Source organism: Brachyistius frenatus, unplaced genomic scaffold (genome assembly GCF_029030835.1).
Source record: "Brachyistius frenatus isolate BFR_SWC_R1_liver_20210118 unplaced genomic scaffold, ASM2903083v1 Contig_245, whole genome shotgun sequence".
Lineage (NCBI taxonomy): Eukaryota > Metazoa > Chordata > Actinopteri > Embiotocidae > Brachyistius > Brachyistius frenatus.
Genome location: NW_027210844.1, coordinates 458,829 through 483,994, shown reverse-complemented (window position 1 = coordinate 483,994; position 25,166 = coordinate 458,829). Strand labels below are relative to the sequence as shown.

The 25,166-nt window shown below is 45.7% G+C and overlaps 1 protein-coding gene across 1 annotated transcript; it reads left to right on the top strand.

Annotated features, from left to right (window-relative positions):
* Nucleotides 1-23,683, top strand: LOC138634059 (3'-5' RNA helicase YTHDC2-like). The gene is made up of 32 exons (XM_069720663.1): nt 1-240; nt 1,354-1,519; nt 1,622-1,712; nt 2,172-2,365; nt 2,674-2,876; nt 3,257-3,423; nt 4,000-4,102; nt 4,390-4,546; nt 5,339-5,449; nt 5,537-5,685; nt 6,526-6,661; nt 7,433-7,559; nt 7,736-7,801; nt 9,272-9,450; nt 10,757-10,853; nt 11,361-11,448; nt 11,546-11,626; nt 11,708-11,790; nt 11,884-11,989; nt 12,178-12,297; nt 12,572-12,844; nt 14,055-14,181; nt 16,239-16,444; nt 16,974-17,163; nt 19,099-19,190; nt 19,825-19,944; nt 20,023-20,153; nt 21,094-21,223; nt 22,158-22,355; nt 22,450-22,635; nt 23,085-23,165; nt 23,331-23,683. The coding sequence occupies exons 2-31, from the start codon at nt 1,360-1,362 to the stop codon at nt 23,133-23,135; spliced, it is 4,122 nt and encodes a 1,373-aa protein (XP_069576764.1). The 5' UTR covers nt 1-240; nt 1,354-1,359; the 3' UTR covers nt 23,136-23,165; nt 23,331-23,683.
* Nucleotides 23,684-25,166: the final 1,483 nt, after the last annotated feature.

The window sequence follows — 25,166 nt, the reverse complement described above, 5'->3', positions numbered from 1 at the left end:
TGTCAGTGAAGCATGTTGAATTCAGACTTCATAGATTTTTATTCCTGGCAGTTTTCGGCTCCACACGTTAGTCCGGCAGGTGGCGGTGATGAGCCTTGAGGTTGGTTTGCCAACCGCCAAAAACCCAAATAAAGACGAAGAAGTTGAGGACAGTTCAGATTCAGATTCAGGTTCAGGTGAAGTGAAACTCAAAGAGACTCTGTAGTTCTGTGAGGAACAAACACGCTCATCATCTCCACGGTACGTCTGCACACACACACACACACACACACACACACACACACACACACACACACACACACACACACACACACACACACACACACACACACACACACACACACACACACACACAGACACACATACACACACACACAGACACACACACACACACACACACACACAGACACACACAGACACACACACACACACACACACAGACACACAGACACACACACACTCTCTCACTCGTAAACAAGCTAGTTAGCTTAATACGACTGTAGTTTGTCTGAAGTGACCACGTGTCAGCAGCGACAGGTCGGACAACACACTCATCATAACAACACAACAACACACTCATCATAACAACACAACAACACACTCATCATAACAACACAACAACACACTCATCATAACAACACAACAACACACTCATCATAACAACACAACAACACACTCAGCATAACAACACAACAACACACTCATCATAACAACACAACAACACACTCAGCATAACAACACAACAACACACTCATCATAACAACACAACAACACACTCAGCATAACAACACAACAACACACTCATCATAACAACACAACAACACACTCATCATAACACGTGGACTCTTCGGGGGACTTCATTATTCAATTATTCAATTACACACACCAGAGGCTGTGTGAGGGTCCAACCTGCAGCACTGATAGCATCACCAACACAACAACACCAGCAGACACACAAACACAAGCAGACCTACAAACACAACAACACCAGCAGACACACAAACACAACAACACACGGAAACATCCACTGTGTTCAACCCAAACTTTGTTTGGTGTGTCTGACCCGGTTCTCCCATACAGTCACACACACACACACACACACACACACACACACACACACACACACACACACACACACACACACACACACACACGCTGCAGAGAGAACAAACATGCAGTAAAACCATTTTACATGACTTTGAAAAGCTCCTCAGCACCGTCACCTGTCATCAGCTGTTCAACTCGGCTCACTACATGAGAAGGGAAGGAAGCGTCGTGCTCTCGTCTCTGATGTGTGTGATGTCTGACGTCTTGGTCAATAATGTCACAATGTGTGTGTGTGTTGTGTTCCAGTGCATCATGTCGAATGCTCGTGCAGCTTCACGTAAACCAGCCCGGGGTCAGAGGGCGTCGTCCCACCACGGCTCCTCCAGCAGCCACAAAGCCATTCACATCGATGAGGAAGTGAAGATCTCAGTCAACCAGTCGCTGGAGAGGTTTCGATACAGCGACGATAAAGGTACCGGCTGCTTTTATTGTTCTGTCTGCTCAGTTATTTAATGGAGCTCCTCTGAGGTGAGCAGATGTGTGCTGATGGTGTTTCCCTCCTCTGATTGACCAGAGCTGGACTTCCCTTCGTCCCTGAGCAGCACTGAGAGGGCTTTCATCCACCGCGTGGCTCAGTCTCTGGGTTACATCTCCAAGAGCAGCGGGTACGTTCCTCCGTCAGGACCTCAGCTCACCACGTTGACAGGATCCCGCTGAAAATGACCTCAGTAATTAGCTCAGTGGTTCTTCGACAGTGAAGTCGGACCTGTGGTTCTGAGTCACAGGTTCACGGCAGCTTTGAAGCCTCCGCATTGAACTTGAGTAACAACAGTAAAAGGTTTCTGTTTGAAAATCAAAGGATACGTTTATTCATCAGACCAGATGGACAGATATGAAGTTATTAAAACTGATTTAAGGCTTTTGAGGTCATTTTATTTAATAGTAGGTTCATTTAGATGAACTGAGTCTTTGAAAAGATGTTGTGGTGTATTTAACCTCTAAAGTCCCGTGAGATGATAACAGTCTTAATCAGTCAATGATGTTAATCAGCTCCTGTCTGCAGTCTGTGGAGCTGATCACAGCTTATAATTAGTTTATTGATGATTGATTCTCTTGTCTTTCAGAAAGGGATCCAGTCGCTTCCTCACCATCAGGAAGAAGGATGGTTCAGACAAACCTCAGCCTGCCATGCCCCTCCCACTCTCCCACAATTCCCTCGGTCTCATCCACGGCCTGCGTCAGCGGTTTCCCGTCAGCAGGAAGGAGCTCAGCGACCTGCAGCCCAGCAGCAGGAGCAGCATGGCGGCTGCAGAACCAGGTAGTTACACACATTAACATCCACTCTGACGGAGGAGAAACAGTCTGCTGGGGAACAAACGTTAACGACTGATGGAAACATTAATGAGGTTTATATTCAAGAGAAATATCTGGTCAGTTAATAGTTAATAGTTAACTTTAACTGTCGGCAAACAGAAGAAGTCAAAAGATAGATGTGAATGTCATGATGACGTAGCGTGAAGCACACAGACATGTTGTCATCAGACACTGCAGATCTTGCCTCTGGGCATGTTGTTCAGTCAGCTGCCAGATGTTTGGTCTCGGTTATAACTCTCTGCTCCTCTTCAGACAGCAGTCAAGACAGGAAGCGGGCGAGCGGGCGTCTGAACAGCGGCGTCCCTCTGGTGCCTCCGAGCAGAACTCCGTCAGAGCTGGACGGCTTCAGACGCTGTCTGCCTGTGTACCAACACCAGCAGGAGATCGTGCAGCTGATCCGAGACCACCGGGTGGTGCTGGTGCTGGGGGAGACCGGCTCCGGGAAAACTACACAGGTGGGCGTTCAAGCAGCTGCTTTATGATGTTGACCCTCCGTCACCATGACGATCCTCTGGCTCCTCCTCTCTCACCACCAACAGTTTAGTTTTTAGTGAAATGTTTTAGCAGCTACAGAAAACTGCAGATTTTAAACATAACCTCGTTCAGTTAATAAATCTCACTGTGATCAAGCTTTTATTTTGATCCCTGTGAGTCTGAGTTTCTTTCATCACACGTGGTTTAGATTGAAAGTGAAGGTTCAGGCAGGAGCATGGAGGAGACGGAGAGCTGTGACCGCCGCCTGCCGATCCTGGATCTCTGTTCTGTAATGTGTGTGGTAAAGATTGAGCCTCGCATTAAAGCTGACCCACTGTCTCTGTCTCTGTCTCTGGTCCAGATCCCTCAGTTCCTGCTGGATGACTGCAGGCTGAAGGGAGAGCCCTGCAGGATCTTCTGCACTCAGCCCAGACGGCTGGCGGCCATGGCTGTGGCCGAGAGAGTGGCCGCTGAGAGAGGGGAGAGCGTCGGCCAGACGGTCGGGTACCACATCCGACTGGAGAGCAGGTCGGTTCCATCGCAGCAGAACCAGCTGAAAACTGCATTCAGAGTCCAGCACAATAAAAAGCTGCTTCTAACAGCTTCACGGCACACGGTCAGGATGGAGGCTCCTGTTTTCTACTGTTAAACAATGTTCAATTTGCCATTTAACATGAATGAAGTACAGGCGTGTGTTTTCACACAGGTGTTCTTTAACCACTGAATTCATTGTTTCCTCCGTGAAACTGAGCCTTCAGATAAAAGTGATGCCCTCAAACTAATAACAGAGAAAACAGATGTTTTTACACATTAAACTGATCTGCAGGAAACTCTGCAGCTGTTGGTGTCGAGGTGTGAGAAAGAAGTGCTGCTCATCTGACCTGCATGTTCACAAAAACATGCGTGACCCATGTTCATGAAGACACGCAACTTTGACCTCTTCCTCATTAGTTCAGAGCTTCCTCCTGCTGCATGTGCATCACTGTGCTGCGTTCAGGGACAGTCCTCCGTACGTTCATCTCATGTTTTAGGACAGCGGCCATATTTAACTTGGACGTTCAAACGTTAGTGAGCTTGTTGAAGTGTTTTCTCGGTACATTTCAGGGTCTCTCCGAAGACGCTGCTGACGTTTTGCACCAGCGGCGTGTTCCTCAGGACGCTGATGTCTGGCGACGACAGCCTGAGGACGGTCACACACGTCATCGTGGTGAGCATCACGGCGACAAAACAAAAATCTCAGTTTGGTTCCAACTGCTTTATTTCCTCTTCATCTGACTGTTGGGGTCATGCTGACTCGGCACTCTTCATCTCTGTCGTAGAGAACAGGGGAAATGATACATTTTACAGCCCCTCTGCTCTCTGTGATCAGCAGTGATGTCACAGTCTGGTAGTGAAACCACTGGACGTCAGAAACAAACAGATGTTCATCTCTCACTTCCAGTGTGTTACTTTTGTTTTGAAGTGACTCAGCTGATCCATCGTGTTTCCCTGCAGGACGAGGTGCACGAGCGGGACGGTCTGACGGACTTCCTGCTCACCAAGATGCGGGACGTGCTGCAGAAGATCCCCTCACTGAAACTGATCCTGTCCAGCGCAGCTCTGGACATCGAGCTGTTCCTTCAGTACTTCGGCTCCTGCCCGGTGATCCACCGTGAGTCCTGCTGCCCTCTGGGGGTTGTTGTCAGCCTGTTGGCTTTTCTGTGACGGGAAACACCTCGTCTCACCAGTAATGCTTTTCATTGAGATGATAAAGGGAAGAAAACTGAGACGCTGACACACCGCTGTTTGGTTTGTTTCTAAGTAACCGACACCTCTACCTCGTTCTGGAAATGTGACAGTTCTGATTTTGAACAGTAACTCGGATGATAAGAGCATTTGGAGAGCAGGTGTAGCAGCAGGTGAGCTGTGAAGACTACAGAACCAAATCTGTGATCCTTCATTAATGAGGAAGTTCTTACAGCACGTCAGAACTTCTTCATTAATGAAGGATCACAGATTTATTTTAAAACAACAGTTTTCTTGGTGTTGAACTACCATAACTGTGAGCATGTGCCATGTTGTCATGGTGATGAAGGGAGGACACGAGGCACTTCAAGTGTCTCCTGAACAAGAGCTTTTTTTTTTCTATTCAGTCATATAGATTTATTTGTGTTTGTATTGTGAACATCCTGTTTGTTATTCTTTACTAAAAGGACCTCTGAACATGTAAAGTACCACTAATGCACATTAATGTCATTTCTAAGAAACTGAACTTCTCCTCAACTGACTGAGATGAAGGTTCAGAGAAGGGACGCAACACTATCCAGGAACTGAAAATGTCACGTGAATTAGTACACGGATGTTCTGATAAATACAGTGCAGGACATGTTTCACCTCAGGACCGGTTCTCTCCAGACTTAAAGATGATCTGTTTGATGAGTTGGTTTTAAAATGTTCTCTGCAGTCAAAGGAAGACAGTTCGAGGTGACGGAGCTTTTCCTCGAGGACATCCTGAGGCTGACGGGCTTCAACAACAACAACGACGTCCTGGAGTACAAAGAGGAGACACAGAGAAGTAGGACAGCTCTCCTCATGAAGCTACAGCCTTCTGGTCTGCATCAGTCTTCATGTCCTCTGTGTGTCTCACGTCTTCTGTCCTCAGAAGAGAGGAAGCAGAAGTGTCTGACGGAGTGGTGTGAGGCGGTGGAGACCAGTTCTGCTGGGGGGACGCAGAGGACTGCTGTCTCCGCCCCAGGTGTCCTCCAGGACAGCAGCTGTGGGGACGGAGAGGACAGAGTCTTCAACAAGATGGTGAATAAACACCCACACACCCACACACACCCTGTTGCAGGCTACGATTGTGTTGTTGAGGTGAGAAACTTGCCCGTTTTCAACACACTGTGAGCGTTGTCATGTCAACAATCATACAAAGGACAGGAAGTGAAACAAGACAAGACACGAGAGGCGAATCATTTCAAAATCAAACAGGAAGCACAAAACCCAGACTGACCTGAAGACCACAAAGCAGAAAAGAAATCCGAACCAGAACAGAACCTCAAAATGTCCCAGTGGAACTCGGTGTTGACAGTCTGACTCTGGGGGACGAATTCAAGGTGACACAAACAAATCCCACCTGGTGTCTCCTGACCTGATGCGCCGTCTTCGCTTTTGGACAGTGAAGCTCCGCCCCCTCTTGAAACGTGATGTCACCAGAACACCTCACCCGGCTCGTCGCTTCATGACCGTAGACTTTCTGAAGCATTTCAAGGGTCTCTGTTGACGTTTTACAGAGTTTGACCCCAAAATCTGATGTTTCTCTGCTCCAGTTTCAGGTCCGTGGTGACATCACAAACCTTCAGCTACATGTTCTCAGAGTACTTCCTGCTGCTCGTTACGGTGCTGCGGCCCGGTAGTTGTGACAGGAACCGTCTCGCACTGAAATGTGGTCGCCAGCAGCTGTAACATCGTGATGTGTGTGTGTGTGTGTGTGTGTGTGTGTGTGTGTGTGTGTGTGTGTGTGTGTGTGTGTGTGTGTGTGTGTGTGTGTGTGTGTGTGTGTGTGTGTGTGTGTGTGTGTGTGTGTGTGTGTGTGTGTCCTGCTGAGTGAAGGGCAGCCTGTGAACCGTGTTGTTGTGTGGTTGTGTGTGACAGAGTGAGGACGGAGCGGAGCAGCTAGAGCCGTGGCTGCAGAAGGAGATGGACTCCTGCATCTCCAACATCTTCGTTGATGAGGACCAGGATGCTTTCATCCAGCTCTTCAACCTCATCCTCAACGAGAGTGTGAACGGTATGAATCACGCGATCTCTTCTTCTCCTCTCTGGAATCATTCCACGTTCTCTTACACGCAAACGTTTCAACACACTTAGAATCTGATAAAGATGTCCGTGGGAAACATTTATACATTTGATAAAGACTGTAATTTCTTTCATTAGTGGGATGAGGTTCTTTGTATGAGTAGGTCATTGTCATGTTCTCTAGAACATATACAGGAACACGTCTCCTGCCCTGAAGGATGATCAACTCTTTACAAACAAGCACACTTACTGAAGCGCTATTACTTGAACAGATAAAAGTCTATCGCTGTTTGATGTGATAAGCTGGTGTAGAAAATAAAAAGATGTATTAGACTCCATGTTTTTCTGAGGTGCAGTTAATAGATTTATTGATAAAAGAGGAAAGAAGTGTTTTTAGGAAACATCAGAGTGTCTGTATGTGTTTTCATATTTTTCAGTAAAATTAGCAAAAATTGCGGAAAACAATTGAACAATTTTAAACTGCTACCTAATAACGAAAGATTCATATGTAATCACGCCTTCAGCGCAGCTTCTATTCACAATGTTTTTTGGGGGAATTTGGAAAAACTCTAAGCTCATGCAAATAATGTGGAGATTTCTTGGATTTGCATTAATTGTGATCTCAAGATCACAATGTGAAGGGAGAGACAGCAGACAAGACTAAACGTAGAACTAGGAGGCACCCATGAGTAGATCTGTATGCTGTAATAAACATTACACCTCTGACTGGGCTCCGTCTGTCCTGGTGTGTCCTCTCATCCAGTGGACTACACCCACCGCGAGACAGGGGCCACGCCTCTGATGGTCGCCGCGGGGCGAGGCTTCCTCACACAGATGGAGCAGCTGCTCAACATGGGAGCTGACATCAGCAGGAAGGCCTCCAACGGATGGTAGGAAGATGTTCTGTCACATTATGGTCTGTAACGGCTGGAGGAGGTGATTCGGGGTTTGTTCTCCTTCGATGTCCACGGATATGGAGGAGGCGTGTCCTTTTACAGGTCTTCGTAGCTGGGTGACATCTTTGAAGTGTTGCTCACACGAAACCCTGGTTTTCATGTCATTTCAGGACTGCTTTAGACTTCGCCAAACACTTCCAGCAGACAGACGCTGAGGATCTACTCATGTCCTCCATGTAAGAGAAAAGTTTCACAGCACACGACGTTGTCCTGTTGACTGAAACACATTCAGTCCCTTCACACAGTGTATAGTTATAAATGTGATTCCTGTATGGATAACATTTGCATGTTTTACTATTACTCTGCTGTCATTAATCAAAAATTTCAAAGTGAAATCGGATTTTTAGAAATGCCTGCAAATTTGTTAAAACTTATAAACTAAAATCGGATTTTCAAAAGTATTCAGACCTGTTTAAATGTCCCTGAGATGCGTGTCGGACCTGGTCGTCCACCTTAGGCAGACTGAACTGATTGGACACACCTGTGTACTGAATATAAGGTTCCTCAGGTCACACTGGATGTCAGGAAAAACACTGACCATGAAGTCCAAAGAAGTGTCTGCAGACCTGTGATAAACTAGTCAGACATCATTCAGGGGATGTTTCCAGGAGCTCAGTGGGATTAATCACTGTGAGCTGTTTGGAACCAGCAGGACCTTCATGGAGACAGAGTGGTCAGGGAGGTGACCACAAACCCACAGAGATTCAGAAGTTCGCTGGAGGAGAACCTGCAGGAAGGACGAACATCTTCATCAGTCAGAAGTTAGAATGACGCTTCTCTGAATGAAAGACAATGACAGCCTGCTGGGAGTCAAACGCTATTTTAATGACTCAGCATCATGAGGAAAAAGATCCTCTGATCTGATGAAACAAAAAGTGAACTTGCCATCATACAGTGAAGCACGGTGGCGATAGCATCATCATCACTGCTGATACCATCATACAGTGAAGCACGGTGGTGGTAGCATCACCATCATCATCATTGTCATTATTATCATCATCATCATCATCATCATCATCATCATCATCACTGCTGATACCATCATACAGTGAAGCACGGTGGTGGCGGCATCATGATATGAGGGAGCTTCTCAGCAGCATAGACAGGGAGACGATCAGAAGTGAGTGAAGGATGAATGGAGCCAAACACTGAGAGGTCCTTGAAGAGAAGCTGCTCCAGAGTGCAGAGAGATGACGGTCCACCTTTCAGCACCACAATGACCCCAAACAAACAGCTGAGACAACAGTGGAGAGACTTCAGGACGAGTCTCTGACTGTCCCTCAGTAGTCCAGCTGAAGTCTAGACTGAATCCCCACAGAACATCTGTAGAGAGACCTGAAGATGGAGGTTCACAGATGCTCCTCATCCAGTCTGGTGGATCCGGAGAGGATCTACCTGGAAGAATGGAACACACTGTCCAAATCCAGGTTCTTAAAGCCTGCTGAGACCCCAGAAGACCAGAAACTGGACCTGCTGCCGACGAGGCCTCTTCAAGTCGGGATGAAAAATTCTGTTCATATTTTTAATGAATTTGCAAAATATTCTAAGAACATGCTTTCACTTGTTCACGTCAGTTTTATGAATTGAGAATTAAACGTAGAAAACTATGAACAAAGCGTCTGAATGTTGTCGGGCCATCTGTGCAGTCCTCTGGGAGAGGTGAGCCGCCTGGAGGAGGCGGCGCTGCTGCAGGCTGGAGCTGCAGAGCTGAGCGCTGAAGAGCAGGAGCTGCTCACACTGTACCACCACAGCTTCGACGACCAGTGGGTGGACCTGGACCTCATCATGGACCTGCTGCACAACATCTGCTCCACCAGCAGCGAAGGTGAGTCTCACACTTCCAAACACACTGTGGCTAAATGATGTCAACCACATCACAGGGTTTGGTTGATATTTCTAGACTATCAGAATTTTAGCTTCTTTGTAATACTCACATTTATTATATTCATATTTTGAGTTTTGAGTTTTACACTGTCATGTTAGAGTCATGTGAAAAGGTTGGTACGTAGTCTGTATGCTGTTGGATCTTTTGACATATCTGAACAACAAACACTCGTTGAAACATTGTCTGCAGATGAAGGTGACACAACGACACAAATGATGCAAAGATTAAAGTCATTTTCACAATTTGATGAAGTAAAAAACAGTCCTGTCCTCTATTTATCACATCATTAAATCCATCAAACTGGGCTCCAGATCAGACTTCATTCATCAGAACATCAGGTGCATCACTGCTGCGTTCAACATGAACCCTCTGAACTTACTAATCCGCTCTCGTAGACTCTCCTGTTTAAAGTTCTTCAGGCAGATTGCTGAATATTCTCCCTTGTTGTTGGTGATGAGTGTGACTGGGAGACATATCGAGGATGCAGACTCTCCTTCTCTATCTGTACTCCATTATTACCTGCAGGTGTGTTCAGGGTGGATGAACATGTATGTTGCATCTCTATTCTGTCCTTTTCTCTCTCTGCTCTCCTTTCACCCCAACCGGTCAAGGCAGATGTTCTCCACCTCTGAGTCTGGTTCTGTCGGAGGTTTCTTCCTGTTCAGAGGGAGTTTTTCCTTCCCTCTGTTTATGTGGGAATTGTTGAATTGTTGGTTTCTCTGTATAATGTTGCAAAGTTCTGCTGTAAGGACTTTAATGTGTTAAGTGCCACGAAGTAACCTGTGTTGTGATTTGGAGCTATATAAATAAAATTGAATTGAATGAAGATGTGGAAATTCAGTGCAGGTCTGGAGTCTATGTGTAGTTCAAGCTGTTGCGTGTGTGATGTTCCCTGTAGATGATCAGGCTCTGAAGTCTCTATTTTCGAGCTGCAGCTCAGTGAGTGAAGTCTCCACTGAGTAAATCCGATGCTCCTAATCAGTGGTGTGATTTTCTGTGGTGTTTCCAGAGGAAAAGATGTTGAATTGTTCATTTAAAGGGTTGAAAGAGTTTGTTTGAGCAGAACAGTGGCAGCTAATCTTCCTCTTCCAAGCCTCGTGTCTTTTCTTATTGTAAAATTCTTAAAGTAATTCCTGTTTCTGCTCAAAAAGATAATTTCTTATAAAGTGGAGCTGAAGAGAACGCGTGTTCATGCAGCCGTCGGTCCGCTGCAGGCAGGATGTGATCTTTATGTTCTGGTCTTCAGGTGCCGTCCTCGTCTTTCTTCCTGGATACGATGAGATCGTGGCTCTCAGGGACCGCGTCCTGTTTGACGACAAGAGATTCTCTTCTAACTCTGACAGGTAAGAAGAAACATGGAAGACCTCATCATATAATAATCAGAATAGTGTATGGTTTTAGTATGATGAACACATAAGCCAGAGTAGGTTGTGTTTGTTTAAAGTCATTAAAGGCTGATGTTTCTTCATGGGATTGTAAAGATTCAGTGGTGTCTGAGTCTGGAACATGTGGGATTCATATTTGCTGCCATTGTAAAGTGGGATCATACCAGGTCCAGCAAGATAACCACATGCTCTGTTAGCTCCAACACCAGCAGTCGGGGAACTTTCTGATCTCCCTCCAGGTTTAGAGAGACGGAGGAGGCTCATGGTACTCTGATGTCTCTTCTTCACTTCCCTGAAGTGGTGTCAGTGCAAAGTTAATCCATAATCACATTAAGGGAAGAAGCCAGACTGAAATAACCTGCAATAACCCTTTAAACAATACACATATTTCTTAAAGTAGGGTTGTATTGTCATTGTGCTGATTGTAGAACATGTGCAGCACATCATACGGTCAGTTTCTCTCAGGTTCCAGGTGTTCACTCTACATTCAGACATGCAGACCCTGGATCAGAAGAAAGCCATGAAGACGTCTCCGCCTGGTGTCAGGAAGATCGTGAGTCACTGATGTCTCTGACTTTTCAACTTCACGGTTTTAATCTGAAGGAAATTCATTGGCTATGAAACTAGATCACTTCTGGTCTTTGTTTCAGATTCTTTCGACCAACATCGCTGAGACGAGCATCACCATCAACGACGTGGTGTTCGTCATCGATTCAGGGAAAGTCAAAGAGGTGCGGTCCCTGTCAGAGTGGTGGAGCTACATGTCTAACAGTGTGAGTCGTGATCAGCTAACATGTATGTTCCTGTTGCAGAAGTCCTTTGATACCGTCAGCCATGTGTCCATGTTGAAGACCGTCTGGATCTCTAAAGCCAGCGCTCTGCAGAGGAAAGGAAGGTAACGTGAACTCACATCCGGCATGTTTCATCTTAATTTCATTTGAATGAATCATTCTGTGCGACACGTGTTAACTGTGCGACGTGTCCTCAGAGCTGGACGCTGCAGACCAGGCGTGTGCTTCCACCTGTACAGTCGACGACGCTTCAACAACATGCTGGAATATCAGGTTCCACAGCTGCTACGGATGCCACTGCAGGTACACACACACACACACACACACACACACACACACACACACACACACACACACACACACACACACACACACACACACACACACACACACACACACACACACACGTATGCTGTGCAGTGAAATGTTGACTGGCACCGTCACTGTGCTCTTTAAGTGTCAGAGTTGACCCAGCATGTTCTGTGTGCCAGGAACTGTGTCTGCAGACCAAGCTGCTGGCTCCCTCCTCCTGTCCTGTGGCCGACTTCTTGTCCAAAGCTCCTCAGCCGCCTGCTGCTCACGCCATCAGGAACGCAGTGCAGATGCTGAAGGTACGAGTGGACCGGTGATGCGGACAACCGTACGAGGGGCAATTAAAAGTTCACCTACTGCACACGCATGATGTGAAGCACCGTGACGTGCACAGAGCAGCGTGTTATCTTGTTAGAGAAGCCTGTTGCCATGGCGACAGGTCAGGTGGTTTGCAGCGAATGTTTTCCCTGCTGGTGACGTCACTTTGAATACTTGCTGATGAAGGTCACCGCTTCCTCCTGCAGCTCCGTGAACTTTCAGCTCCACACACATGTGTTTGTTTTGACTGTTCAGACCATCGATGCGATGGACCAGTATGAAGAGCTGACGGACCTGGGCTACCACCTGGCTGATCTACCTGTGGACCCACACCTGGGGAAGATGGTGCTGTGTGCTGTCGTGCTCAAGTGTCTGGACCCCATCTTAACCATCGCCTGCACTCTGGCCTATCGGGACCCCTTCGTCCTGCCCACCCACAGCTCCCAGAAAAGATCCGCCTTACACTGCCGCAAACATTTCACCTGCAACACCTTCAGTGACCACATGGCCCTGCTCACGGCCTTCCAGGTAGTTTTGGAATGAGTGTTTTATCTGAGGAGGTGTAAGGGGATACTCCTACCCTGAGTATCAGGAAATTATTAACAAGCTAATAATATTTTATAGCGTCAGTTCCTGAACATTTCAGACCACGTACCACCACGTACCAAACCGTTCACCTGGTTTCTTTTATAAAATCAAATTCTCTAATTGAACAAAAGGCTGCTGTTTCAAAACTAACGCATACATTTATTAATCAAAGCGGTGGACAGAAAGTTATTAATACTGACTTTGAAAGTCATTTTATTTAATATTAGTTCATATTTGGGTGAACTGAGCAGAAGAGATGCTGTGGTTCACCGCTAAAGTCCCAGAACACAATAATCAATCGTCTCGATCAGCTCCAATCAGCTGTCTGTGGAGCTGATCAAATCTTTTTATTAGTTTATAGATGATTTCCAATGAAAACAGCTCTACCAATCAAATGTATTCTCACTGTTACTCGGCAGCCTGCGGTCATAATGGGGTTGTTAGGTTACTTTATTGATTACAAAGTCTACATGTAGTCATGGAGACACATCTATAGAACACAATGATGTCACTGCTGCAGATATCCTGCTGTCACGCTGAGCAACATAAACATCTGTGGAATAAAACAAACTGGACAAGAGAGACTTTTATGAAACAAAATCTCGGCTGATGAACACGGTGATTCTCAGTTTATGTGCAAAATTAAACCAAAATGAAATCAAACAGTTTGCAGGGAAAAACTGGTGTCAGACATTCAGATTCTACTGAACTGAAACGAGGAGATGTTGAAACTAAAGGAGCCTCAAAGAGCATCAACTCACCGCCCCCCAGTCAGGACATCCCATCCCTTTCTAATGATGGACGAGAGCGTTCAGGCATGAAGGAAATCATGAATAATATCGTAGTTTTCCAGTCAGACACTGTAAACATAATGTATTGTAATACCAACATTGATTTCCTAATATCCCAGTTTGAAACTGTTCAGTCGTCTGAATCCTATTCAAATATTTCCAGAATAGAAAGTCTGGAAGTTTCAGCAGGTCACATAATAATTAGGAGAAATAATCCAAAGTGAAATAAAACCGCAGCAGGTGTTCTGGTTCCCGTGATGAATGAAAGAATGAATGAATGTGTTGTCATTATGTGAGATGTTTGATGATGGTACCGTTATATTCATCTGAGACCTGTCCTGTTCGTCTCGGTGCTGTAGGGGTGGCAGAAGGCTCGCAGTGATGGCTGGGGGAGATCCTTCTGTGAGAAGAACTTCCTGTCCCAGGCCACCATGGACATGATCCTGGGCATGAGGACACAGCTGCTGGGACAGCTTCGTGCTATTGGTCAGTTCTGCTTTTACATTCTTTATAGTCCGTTCTGTGTAGTGTGACGCAGTTTAAAGCACCGGACAGTTGACCCCTAGCGGGCGGCGTCCAGTGGTGTACAGCGATTCGAACAGGAGTGTATCTTGTTCTGGTAGGTGGACATGAGAAGGTCAACTGAAGCACCTTCCTGTGTCCACATCTGTCATCAGCACATTAACATTAAACCTGCAGCAGTCACTGTATCTTCAATTCAGTTTATGTCACTACAAAATAACTTTTAATTTCAACAGATTTGAACTTTAAAAAAATGAATAATGAAAAACATTGTTTCTGCTTCTTTTTAATACTGTAAACGGACTCCTCCGGCTGACCCAACAACTGAGTTACACAAGAAATGAACAAAATAACCCACATTAGCTTCAAAAAGTTGGGACACTGTGTAAAATGCCATAAAAACCAAATGCAATGATTTGCAAATCACATAAACTCGTATTTTGTTGGATATAGACCAAAGACAACATATCAAGTGTTGAAATGGACAAATTGTGTTGTTTTATATAAAATATCTGCTCTTTTTTCATTTGATGGCAGCAACTCATCTCTAAAAAAGTTGTGACAGGGTCAACAAAAGACTGGAAAAGTTGTGTAAAGATGAAAAAACACACCTGATCAACATCTCACAATTATGTTACCATGGCAACAGATCAGTAACATGATTGTGTATAAAAAGATCTTTTCAGAGAAGCAGAGTCTCAGCAGTGAAGATGGGAAGAGGTTCACCACTCTGTGAACGACTGGAAAAATAGCGCAACAAAGTTAAAGAGGAGAGGGACCATCCAGCTTGTTATCAGCGCTCAGTTCAAAAGCCAGCATCTGTGATGGTACAGGGATGCATTAGTACACATGACATGGGTAGCTTGAACATCTGGAAGGAAGCATTAATGCTGAATGAGATATTCAGGTTTTGGAGCAACATATGCTGCCATCCAGACAACGTCTCTTTCAGGGAAGGTCTTGTTTATTTCAGCAGAACAACGTCCAACTACATTCTGCACGTATTCCAACAGCATGACTCTGTAGTAGAAGAGTCCGCTGATAAACTGACCTCCTGCAGTCCAGACCTGTCAATCATTGAAAACATCTGGAGCATCAGGACATGCAAAATACAACCAAGGAGACCCTGAACTGTTGAGCAGCTGAAATCCTATATCAGGCAAGAATGGGACCACATTACGTTCCGCCCCGGGATCTCCTGCCAGTTGGACGTGCCTGTAAAACCTCCAGAGGTGCCCAGGAGGATCCAAATCAGATGCCCGAACCACCTCAGCTGACTCCTTTCAACACAAAGTATCAGCTCTACTCCGAGTTCCCGTCTGATGTCCGATCTCCTTACTCGATCTCTCAGGCTGAGTCCGTCCACCCTACGGAGGAAACTCATTTCAGCCGCTTGTAACCGCGGTTTCGTTCTTTCAGTCACTACCCAGAGCTCGTGACCATAAGTTGAGGATCGTAGCATAGATCAGCCGGTAAATTGAAAGCTTCACTTTTCAACTCAGCTCCTTCTTCACCGATGGTCCGGTGCAGCGCCTGTTTTACTGCTGCAGCGATCCACCTGTCGAAGTCTCCCGTTCCATCCTACCCTCAAACATCAACAAGACCCCTAGATACTTAAACTCCTTCAGTTGTGGCAGGCACTCCGTCCACACCTGGAGGGAGCAATCCACCGGTTTTCATCAGAGCACCATGGCCTCAGATTTGGGGGTGCTGACTCTCCTCCCCTCCGCTTCACACTCGACTGTAAACCGCCCCAGTGAATGCTGGAGGTCTGATGAGGCCATCAGGACCACATCATCTGTCATCAGGACCACATCATCTGTCATCAGCAGAGAAACGATCCTGAGACCCCCCCCACCCTGACGTTCTCCTCCCCCCTGGCTGCTCCTAGAAATCCTGTCCATGAAAGTCACAAACAGGAAAACAACGTGATCCAGCTTGCAGACTTTGGGAAGCGACTGCATTGTCCATAATTAAATCATGACATTTCTAATTCAGATGATTTTGTTTTTGTCCCCCAGGTTTTGTTCAGACCCGGGCGGGCAGCGACATCCGGGACGTGAATCTAAACTCTGAGAACTGGGCTGTGGTGAAAGCGGCCTTGGTGGCTGGCATGTATCCAAACCTGGTCCATCTGAACCAGAAGACGTCCCTCCTGTCCAGTAACAGGGAGAAGAAGGTCCACTTCCACCCCACATCCACCCTTAGCCAGCTCCAGGTGACGGAGGTCAGAAAACCAATGTTTTCATTCAACTGTAACTTTGTCTCTATTTTATGGTGCTTTTTCTTGGATAACTAGATACATCTGGAGTCACTGAGCAGCCTGGTTTTCAGCCCATGGTGAAATCCTTCCTGCTTCTTTGGACTGACTGTGTTTTCAGGTTCCACCCATCAGATCAGTTAAATTCATTTCAGCATTTGTTTGGTGGTTCATCACTTACTGATTATTCAGTGAGCTGGAGGAGAGGGGCTCAACTGATTGGCCCTGTAAACAGTGTTTTCTTTACTTTTATGCAAAACAGATTTTCTGAGTGGTGCCTGAACAGGACTCTGACTATGAAGTTATTCGTTTGTTTTCACAGCAGATTTCTGGTCCTGTTTCCTCGTCATTTAATGTTTGTAATGTGACATAAACTCTGTATTAGATGAAAACATTGTTAGAGAATGACACTCCTTATTTGCTGTGTCAGCAGTTATTTACTCGTACGAGGGCAAAGCTTTCAGCTCTGTGAATGTGTGTATTTTTGTTTATTTAGAGCAGCGCAGCCAAAGCGTCCCTGGCCCTTCCAACCGACTGGTTGATCTACGACGAGATGAGCCGCGGCCACCGGATGGCCAGCGTCCGCTGCTGCTCCGTGGTCACGTCCATCTCTGTGGCCATATTTGGAGGTTGTGTCAAACCGCCCGGCTCGGCCCTCCACCAACCTGCTGTAGAGAAAGATGCAGGTAAACACGTCGACCAACGCAGAACTGACTCTCGAAGTGTTTCAGTTACATACAGTGAAGGAAATAATTATTTGATCCTTTGCCGATTTTGCAAGTTTGCCCACTGACAAAGAAATGAACAGTCTATAACTGTAATGGAGGTTTATTTTGACAGTGGATGACAGAATATAATTTTTTTTTTTTTAAATCCATAAAATCACATCATAGAAAAGTTATAAATTGATTTGCATTTGATTGTGTGAAATAAGTATTTGATCCTGTAGCAAAACATGACTCAGTACTTGGTGGAGAAACTGTTGTTGGCGAGCACAGAGGTCAGACCTTTCTTGTAGTTGGCCTCCAGGTTTGAACATCTCAGGAGGGATGTTGTTCACTCCTCTTTGCAGATCCTCCAAATCCTTCAGGCTTCCAGGTTGTCGCTTGGCAACTGAAAGCTTCAGCTCCCTCCACAGATTTTCTCTGGGATGAAGGTCCGGAGACCGGCTCGGCCACTCCGTGACCTTCATGTGCTTCTTCTTGAGACGCTTCTTTGTTGCCTCACCGTATGTTTTGGGTCATTGTCGTGCTGGAAGACCCGTCTACGACCCGTCTTCAGTGTCCTGGCTGAGGGAAGGAGGTTGTCGTCCAAGATGTCCCGGTACGTGGCCCCGTCCGTCCTCCTCTCGATGCGGTGAAGTCGTCCTGTCCCCTCAGCAGAGAAACACCCCCAAAGCATAATGTGTCCACCTCCGTGCTTGACGGTGGGGACGGTGTTCTCGGGGTTATAGTCAGCGTTTCTCTTCCTCCAAACACGGCGAGTCCAGTTGATGCCAAAGAGCTGGATTTAGGTCTCATCTGACCACATCACCTTCTCCCAAGACTTCTCTGAATCATTCAGGTGTTCATTGGTAAACTTCAGACGGGCCTGTCCATGCTCCTTCTTGAGCAGGGGGATCTTGCAGCGCTGCAGGATTTTAATCCATGACGGCGTCGTGTGTTACCGATGGTTGTCTTGGTGACTGTGGTCCCAGCTGTCTTGAGATCTTTAACAAGTTCCTCCTGTGTAGTTCTGGGCTGATCCCTCACCTTTCTCATGATCATCGATACCCCACGAGGGGAGATCTGGCGTGGAGCCCCAGACCCCTGGAGATCCATGTCATTTTGCGTTTCTTCCATTTCTGAATAATCAGAATAACAGTTGTCTCCTTCTCACCGAGCTGCTTGCCGATGGTCTTGTAGTCCATTCCAGCCTTGTGCAGGTCTACAATCTTGTCCCTGATGTCCTTAGACAGCTCTTTGGTCTCCATGGTGGAGAGGTTGGAATCTGATTGATTGATTCTGTAGACATGTGTGAGTTAAGACGGGTGTCTTTTATACGTGTTGAGACGGGTGTCTTTTATACGGGTAACGTGTTGATATTCAGAGTTCTTTCTGTGAGACAGAATTCTTGCTGCTTGGTTGGAGATCAAATACTTATTTCACACAATCAAATGCAAATCAATTTATAACTTTTATATGATGTGATTTTCTGGTTGTTGTTTTTTTTATATTCTGTCTCTGCTAAAATAAACCTCCATTACCTTTATAGACCGTTCATTTCTTTGTCAGTGGGCAAACTTACAAAATTGGCAAGGGATCAAATAATTATTTCCTTCATTGTAAATGTTCAAATCTCAACTCACCTTTTCTGTCGTGTACACATCAAAGCGTCCGACCTGTACTTTACTTGTGCGTTACTCTCCTCTCTCAGCGGGAACATCAGGTTTGCTCTCCAAAACCTCTGAGGCTCTCTGAGAAGGGACACGCGGTCTTCCTGAATTTATCGATCAATGTTAAAATAACTTCTCATATATTTTACGTAATATTTTAAATTTCCTCTAAAATCCTGTGAATCTTTTGAACCTCCTGCTATGAGGCAGCGTGACCGTGAACATTCAGCCTGCGTTGTTCCCTCAGACAGTCCGCTGGAGGACGTCAGTGACGGGGAGGCGGAGGACCTCGCTGAGATGAAGGTGGACGACTGGCTCGTCTTCCAGCTGGACAGACAGGTGAAGCAACACAAACCTTTCAGCCTTTCAGTTCATCAATGTTGATGTCAGTTTCCCTCATCAACACCTGAACTGTTCTGAACAGGTGGTGCCCGTCTTGGTCATGTGACCTCATCACTGAGGTCTCAGTCCTGTTTATGAACTGATTTCTGAACAGCCTCTGGTCTTTTTCATACAACATCTCCCTTTTGCGTGAACACTTTAGTCCCATGTCCAAAGACCTGCTGCAGATTAAAGGCTGGATTCACCCGTTTCCTTAAATGAAATAAGGTGAAACAGAAATCTTTTCAGATCTTAAGCCCTGCAGCAGTCTCTCAGCAAACTGTAATCTGTCATAGAGAAAAGATAGCAGGCTGCAAAGAGACTGTCTTCAGTAACCTTTTGACTTAAATCTGTCCTGTTTGCGCTGATCGATGAGTCCTGATGCTGCAGGACGTGTTTCTGCTTTAAGCAGAGGAGGAAGAGGCTGATGAACATGAGGTGGTGGTTCAAGTTTAACATATGGATGTGTTTTGGTATTTTGTTCTGTTCTTTGTCTTTCATGACTTTTCCTCTGTTACTCTTTGTCTTCATCATGTCCACATTTCAAATCTTTTTATCCTGTTTTGTCCCGTGTTGTGCGTCCCGTTGTCAGGTTGCAGGACTGGTGTTTGAACTGAAGCAGAGGTGGCAAAATCTGTTCATCAGGAGGATGCGTTGTCCCTCGAAGTCCTGGTCTCAGCAGGACGAGGCCATCATCCACACTCTGGTGTCTGTACGTGATCTGCCTCTTTCTCCTCCCTTTACTTTGTCTCTTTCCTTCATGGCTGGAGTTTAAACTGCCGTCCCTCAGGTGCTGGGAGCAGAGGAGCAGTTAGCCGGCCTGCAGCAGCCCACAGGGATCGGCCAGCGGCCCAAACCCATGTCCGCCTACGAGGGGCCGAGGTCGTGTGTGAAGAACTCCAGGATACCCACCAATGACAGGTACCAAGGAGTCTCAGGAACATTTACATCACAGTGTCTTCACCTGGTTGTTCTGCAGCAGCTCCATGTGAACGTGATGAATTCCTGCAGCAGGTGTTGAGCAGAGTGACCAGCAGGAGGCGCTGTGAGGTCATTGTATCATCCTCCTGTCCACAGCCAGAGATGTCAGTCTGTCTGACCTGTGACCTCAGCAGACAGCAGCCAGTCCTGTTGCACCTGCTGAAACATGTTAAAGAACATGAAATGGTGAGGTGTAGATGCTCTCCAGTCTCCAGTCGGGTCTGTTATTGAGTCTCTGCCTCTCTGCAGAACCTCCATGTTTGTTGTCAGGGTCCTCTCCTTGGGCCTGGTCACCTTCAGGAGTTGTTATTTCTCCCAGCCGGGTGTTTCCAGACCCAAACTCACTGTTTGGATGTGTGAGTCACTGTATCCTCCTCAAGTTAGATGTAACCCAGAGGTCCAGTGATGGGCATCAATCGAAGAACCAATCAGATCACAGAAACACATCCTAGTGTGTGATGTCACGACAGAGAAATGTATCTGTGCCATGAGAGTCCTCCATCCTGCAGAGCGACAGCACCAATAATACACCGTCATATGAATGTATGTCAACATTAAACACCAGGCTGGGCTTTGGATGTGGACTGACTGACGGTGATCATGGAGGTTTGAAACCTTTAAATCAGACCAGCACGTCCGCCGCAGCTCATCTGCTGCACCTGCAATAAAAAACAAGGACTTTCACATTTTCTGCAGTTTTGTCTGAATCGTGTGAGGTAACAGTTCTCGTGACATCATCTTCCTCCAATACGATCAAATACGCTTTAAATATAAATCAGCAACAGGTCTGTTTCATTTATCTCCCTCCAGAACCAGGCTGAGTGCACCATGATGTGTCCTGTTCTATTTAACAGTCCTCCTCCTCTGTTTCACCCCTCAGGTGTTTTCAGACCTCAGACCAGTCGTCCACCAACCTGCTCCGTGACGACCTTAAGTCTTCCAGTAGTTCCTGGTGGAGGAGGACTGTGGACAGTCCCCCTGACACCTACTGTCCTTCGTCCTCCAGACAGGTATTAAGCCTCATTTCAAGGTGTTTCACGGTTCATCATCCAGGTTTTATATGATATTTGTGTCTTTATGCTTCATACAAACTATTCGGACCCACGTCGAAGGAGAAGTTGGTCCGTGTTATTGTTTTCTCTTCATTGTGCCGCCGTGTGATTTATTATTCTGTAACACTGATGAACGCCCCAAACATAACAGTTCTTAAAAATGACAGGACATATTTTCTTTTTTTGCTCCACATATTTGATGGTGTTTGTCAAAGCTCTCTTCCAACATTACCCACAATTCAAGAGAAACACAGATAGTTCAGACACTTGTGTCATGCTGCTGGAGCCTCCTGCTTCCTGCAGAGAGGAACACAAACATCAGCACATGTAAACAACATAGTTATCATGTAGGAAGTTTAACATCTAATTAGAAGGACATCATTTCACAGCTGTTTTTATTAATAGAGCTCCTCATTGTTCTGTTAGATTTGAGCTCACTGTTCCTCTCACCAACCTTCAGCTCAGACTGAAGGGTGCTGCTTCAGTCTCCACTTCCTGCTTTTACGATCAACAATCAACTCCAAAAAACGATCTTAAACGATTTTAACGTGATTACTTTTATGTCATTACTGTTATTTAACTAACTGGTAAACGCATACATCTGTAGCTGCTGTTTAATTGCATTTCCACAGCAGCTTGTAGCTTTCATTTCACTTCCCAGACCTGTGACATGTTTCAGCCTCAGATATAATGAGGGGCTCCTTCATCATCAGTGATGATGGTGGATTGAAGTAAAACCACTGGAAAGTGAGAACCATCACGAAACTACTACTTCATTAACTTTCACTCAGAGCTGTCGGCGCTGCGGGTCGTCCTTAGAGCCGACTGTGTTCACATTTACATCCTGTCTTTTATTTTGGTGTCTCTCACTGTTTCCTCTCCTTGTTGGCAGCCGGCGTCCCCGCGGCTCGTCTCTCCATCAGCCCGGTACTTCATCATGAAGAGCAGCAACATCAGGAACTTGGAGATCTCCCAGCAGAAAGGCATCTGGTCCACGACTCCGAGCAACGAGACCAAACTCACCCAGGCCTTCGTCGGGAACAGCCTCATCATCCTCATCTTCTCCGTCCAGGGATCGGGACACTTCCAGGTCTCAGGGACAGACTGAAGAATCCATAAAACCTGCTTCATACAGAGAATAACCTTTAAGAACATAAAAGTGACCTGCTGTGTGTTCTTCACAGGGCTACGCTCGCATGACCTCCGTCATCCGCCAGAACAGCTGCCAGGACTGGGGGGGCTTCAACGGACGGACGGGGGTCTTCAGTGTGGAGTGGATCCACAAAGAGAAGCTCCCCTTCCAGGTCACCCAGCACATCATGAACCCCTGGAACGACAACAAGAAGGTCCAGATCAGCAGGGATGGACAGGTGAACACACACACACACACACACACACACACACACACACACACACACACACACACACACACACACACGATTGAAAGTGAGGTATAGTGGTCACTGATTGGCTCCTGCAATGAAAGATGAGTGAGAGATTATTTTCCATCCACTGATTGTGTAAAGAGCTGCTAAGCAGTTCAAACTTTAACGTGCATTCGGTTTCTTTATTCTCCTTCTGTTGAACAGGACAAATCTTCATGCTGAAAAATCACCGTTTCTGTTTTCAGGAATCTCAAAGTGGATTTTTATTGTTGTGGCTGAATTGAATTCACATTTGCAGCAGCCTCACAGCCGTTCATCCAGATGTTGTGCTCCCCTGGCTGTTGTGTGCCACACGGACACAGATCCAGATGTTTATGAGTAGTACTAGTAGTAGTGGAGCGATGTGATGCTGAAGTGTGTGTCTGTGTGTGCAGGAGTTGGAGGCTGAAGCCGGCAGCCGGCTGCTGTCTCTGTGGACGAGCTGAGAGGACGGAGAGGAGCTCTGCAGCTCACAGGTCTCCATGTTCTCCATCACACGTTCTCCGTCACACGTTCTCCGTCACTCGTTCTCCGTCACTCGTTCTCCTTCACACGTTCTCCGTCACACGTTCTCCGTCACATGTACATCTTATATCCAAACCTTTTCTACATATAGCATGTATTTGTTTTTCTTCCCACAGCGCTGCAGCCCCGACTCAGGCGAGCCGTCCGGACGGTGAAGATGGACTCGTTCTCCTCTTCTGTTCTGATTCTCTGTTTCCTGATTTTTGTACCTTTTTTTTTGTACAAAGAAAGTTTTTGTGAAATTTTATTCCATAAATTTAACTGGTACTCATGTTCTGATGGCCACTATGTTGTTGAGCTGTTTGAAGCTCTGTAGACGTTCAACAGGATTTTATAACTCAGGAGAAACGTGTGTCCGTCAGACGCGTCACCGCGGCGATCACCGTTCATTGATTGTTTTTATGTCCCGTTTTAACAGGCTGAGCTCTACACACTTCCTGTATTTAAATTAAATACAGATTGTGTCTAAGCAGCGAGACGTCTCCATTTTATTCTGCTCCTCCGACTATCCTCCGACTGCGTCCTCCGACTGTCCTCACACTGCGTCCTCTGACTGTCCAGCTGGACACCTATTAAGACAACTGGTGAAAACAGCGCCACCTTCAGTTTAGATCAATGAAACTATCAGAAAGAACATGAAGTTAAGTTATTTAAGAACACATTTCAGTCCAACATTTCAGCAAACGGTGTGAAAAACGGTCTCCTATGAAACTTTAACTCCATCCAACGACACCCTGAGTGAACACGGAGCACAAGTTTAAAACGATGATTGTTGTGTTTCATCACTGGGACAGTTTTCATGCCGCCAGCCTCTCTGGCTCCCTCTGCTGGACAGACACCGAGCTCCCGACGGCAGGTGAGGACTGCAGACAGGATAGTACAGCTTCATGTTTACTGTCAGTCATGGATGAGTTCAGAGAACTGCAGCGGCTCGTTCACAGTTTGAACATTCAACCTGTTTTTCTCATGAGGTGCTCGTCTCAGTGAAAATGATCTGTTGCAGTCATATCGTCTTCGTACCAGCAACACTACATAGTGTCTGACAAATGTCAGACATGAAAAAATACAAATATGACTTTTTTTAGGCCACTTTTGCAACTGCATGTTTGAAAAGCAGAAGTTGAAGTCTGTGTAGTCTACTGTATTCATGTCGAGGATAATTAGGTTCATTATTTTCATAAAAATCAGATGAAGGGCAGCGTTCCTCCTCTCGCTGTGTCTTCTGTGGTTAGAAAATAGTCTGTCTTTCAGTTTGCTGAACTCAGGCAGTTATGAAGACAAATGTTGTGAACCTCTTAAACCTTATAATAGAAGCTTATAATAAAAGATAGAGGAGCAGTAAATGGGCGCTCTGTCAGGTGAGATGCTCAGAAACACGGACAGAGATGTCTATATATACTGCACAATACAAAGAGAAAATGATGAGTGTGCACTAACTAGTTGATGACATTAATGTGTTGTCATAAGAACACTGTAAAGAAAAGTAAAATGGAGGCTCTGTTTATTCCACCGAGTAAAGGCACTTCCAAGTTAACTAGTGAGGCCGAGGAGCCTCTGGGAGGTGAACAGAGACTGTCCAACAGTCAGTATGTCTATATACACACACATATATATATATATATATATATATATTTATATATGTTTATATATATATATTTAAAAATATAAATATATAAATTTATAGATATATATATTTATATACATGTATATATTATATACATATATAAATATATATTTTATATATATATATATAATATGTATATCTATGTATGTATATATATGTATGTGTGTATATATATGAATGTATGTACTGTATATATTAATTCAATTCAACTTTATTTGTATAGCGCCAAATCACAACACAGGTTATTTCATGGCACTTAACACATTAAAGTCCTCACAACAAGACTTTACAATATTATACAGAGAAACCCAACAATTCAACAATTCCC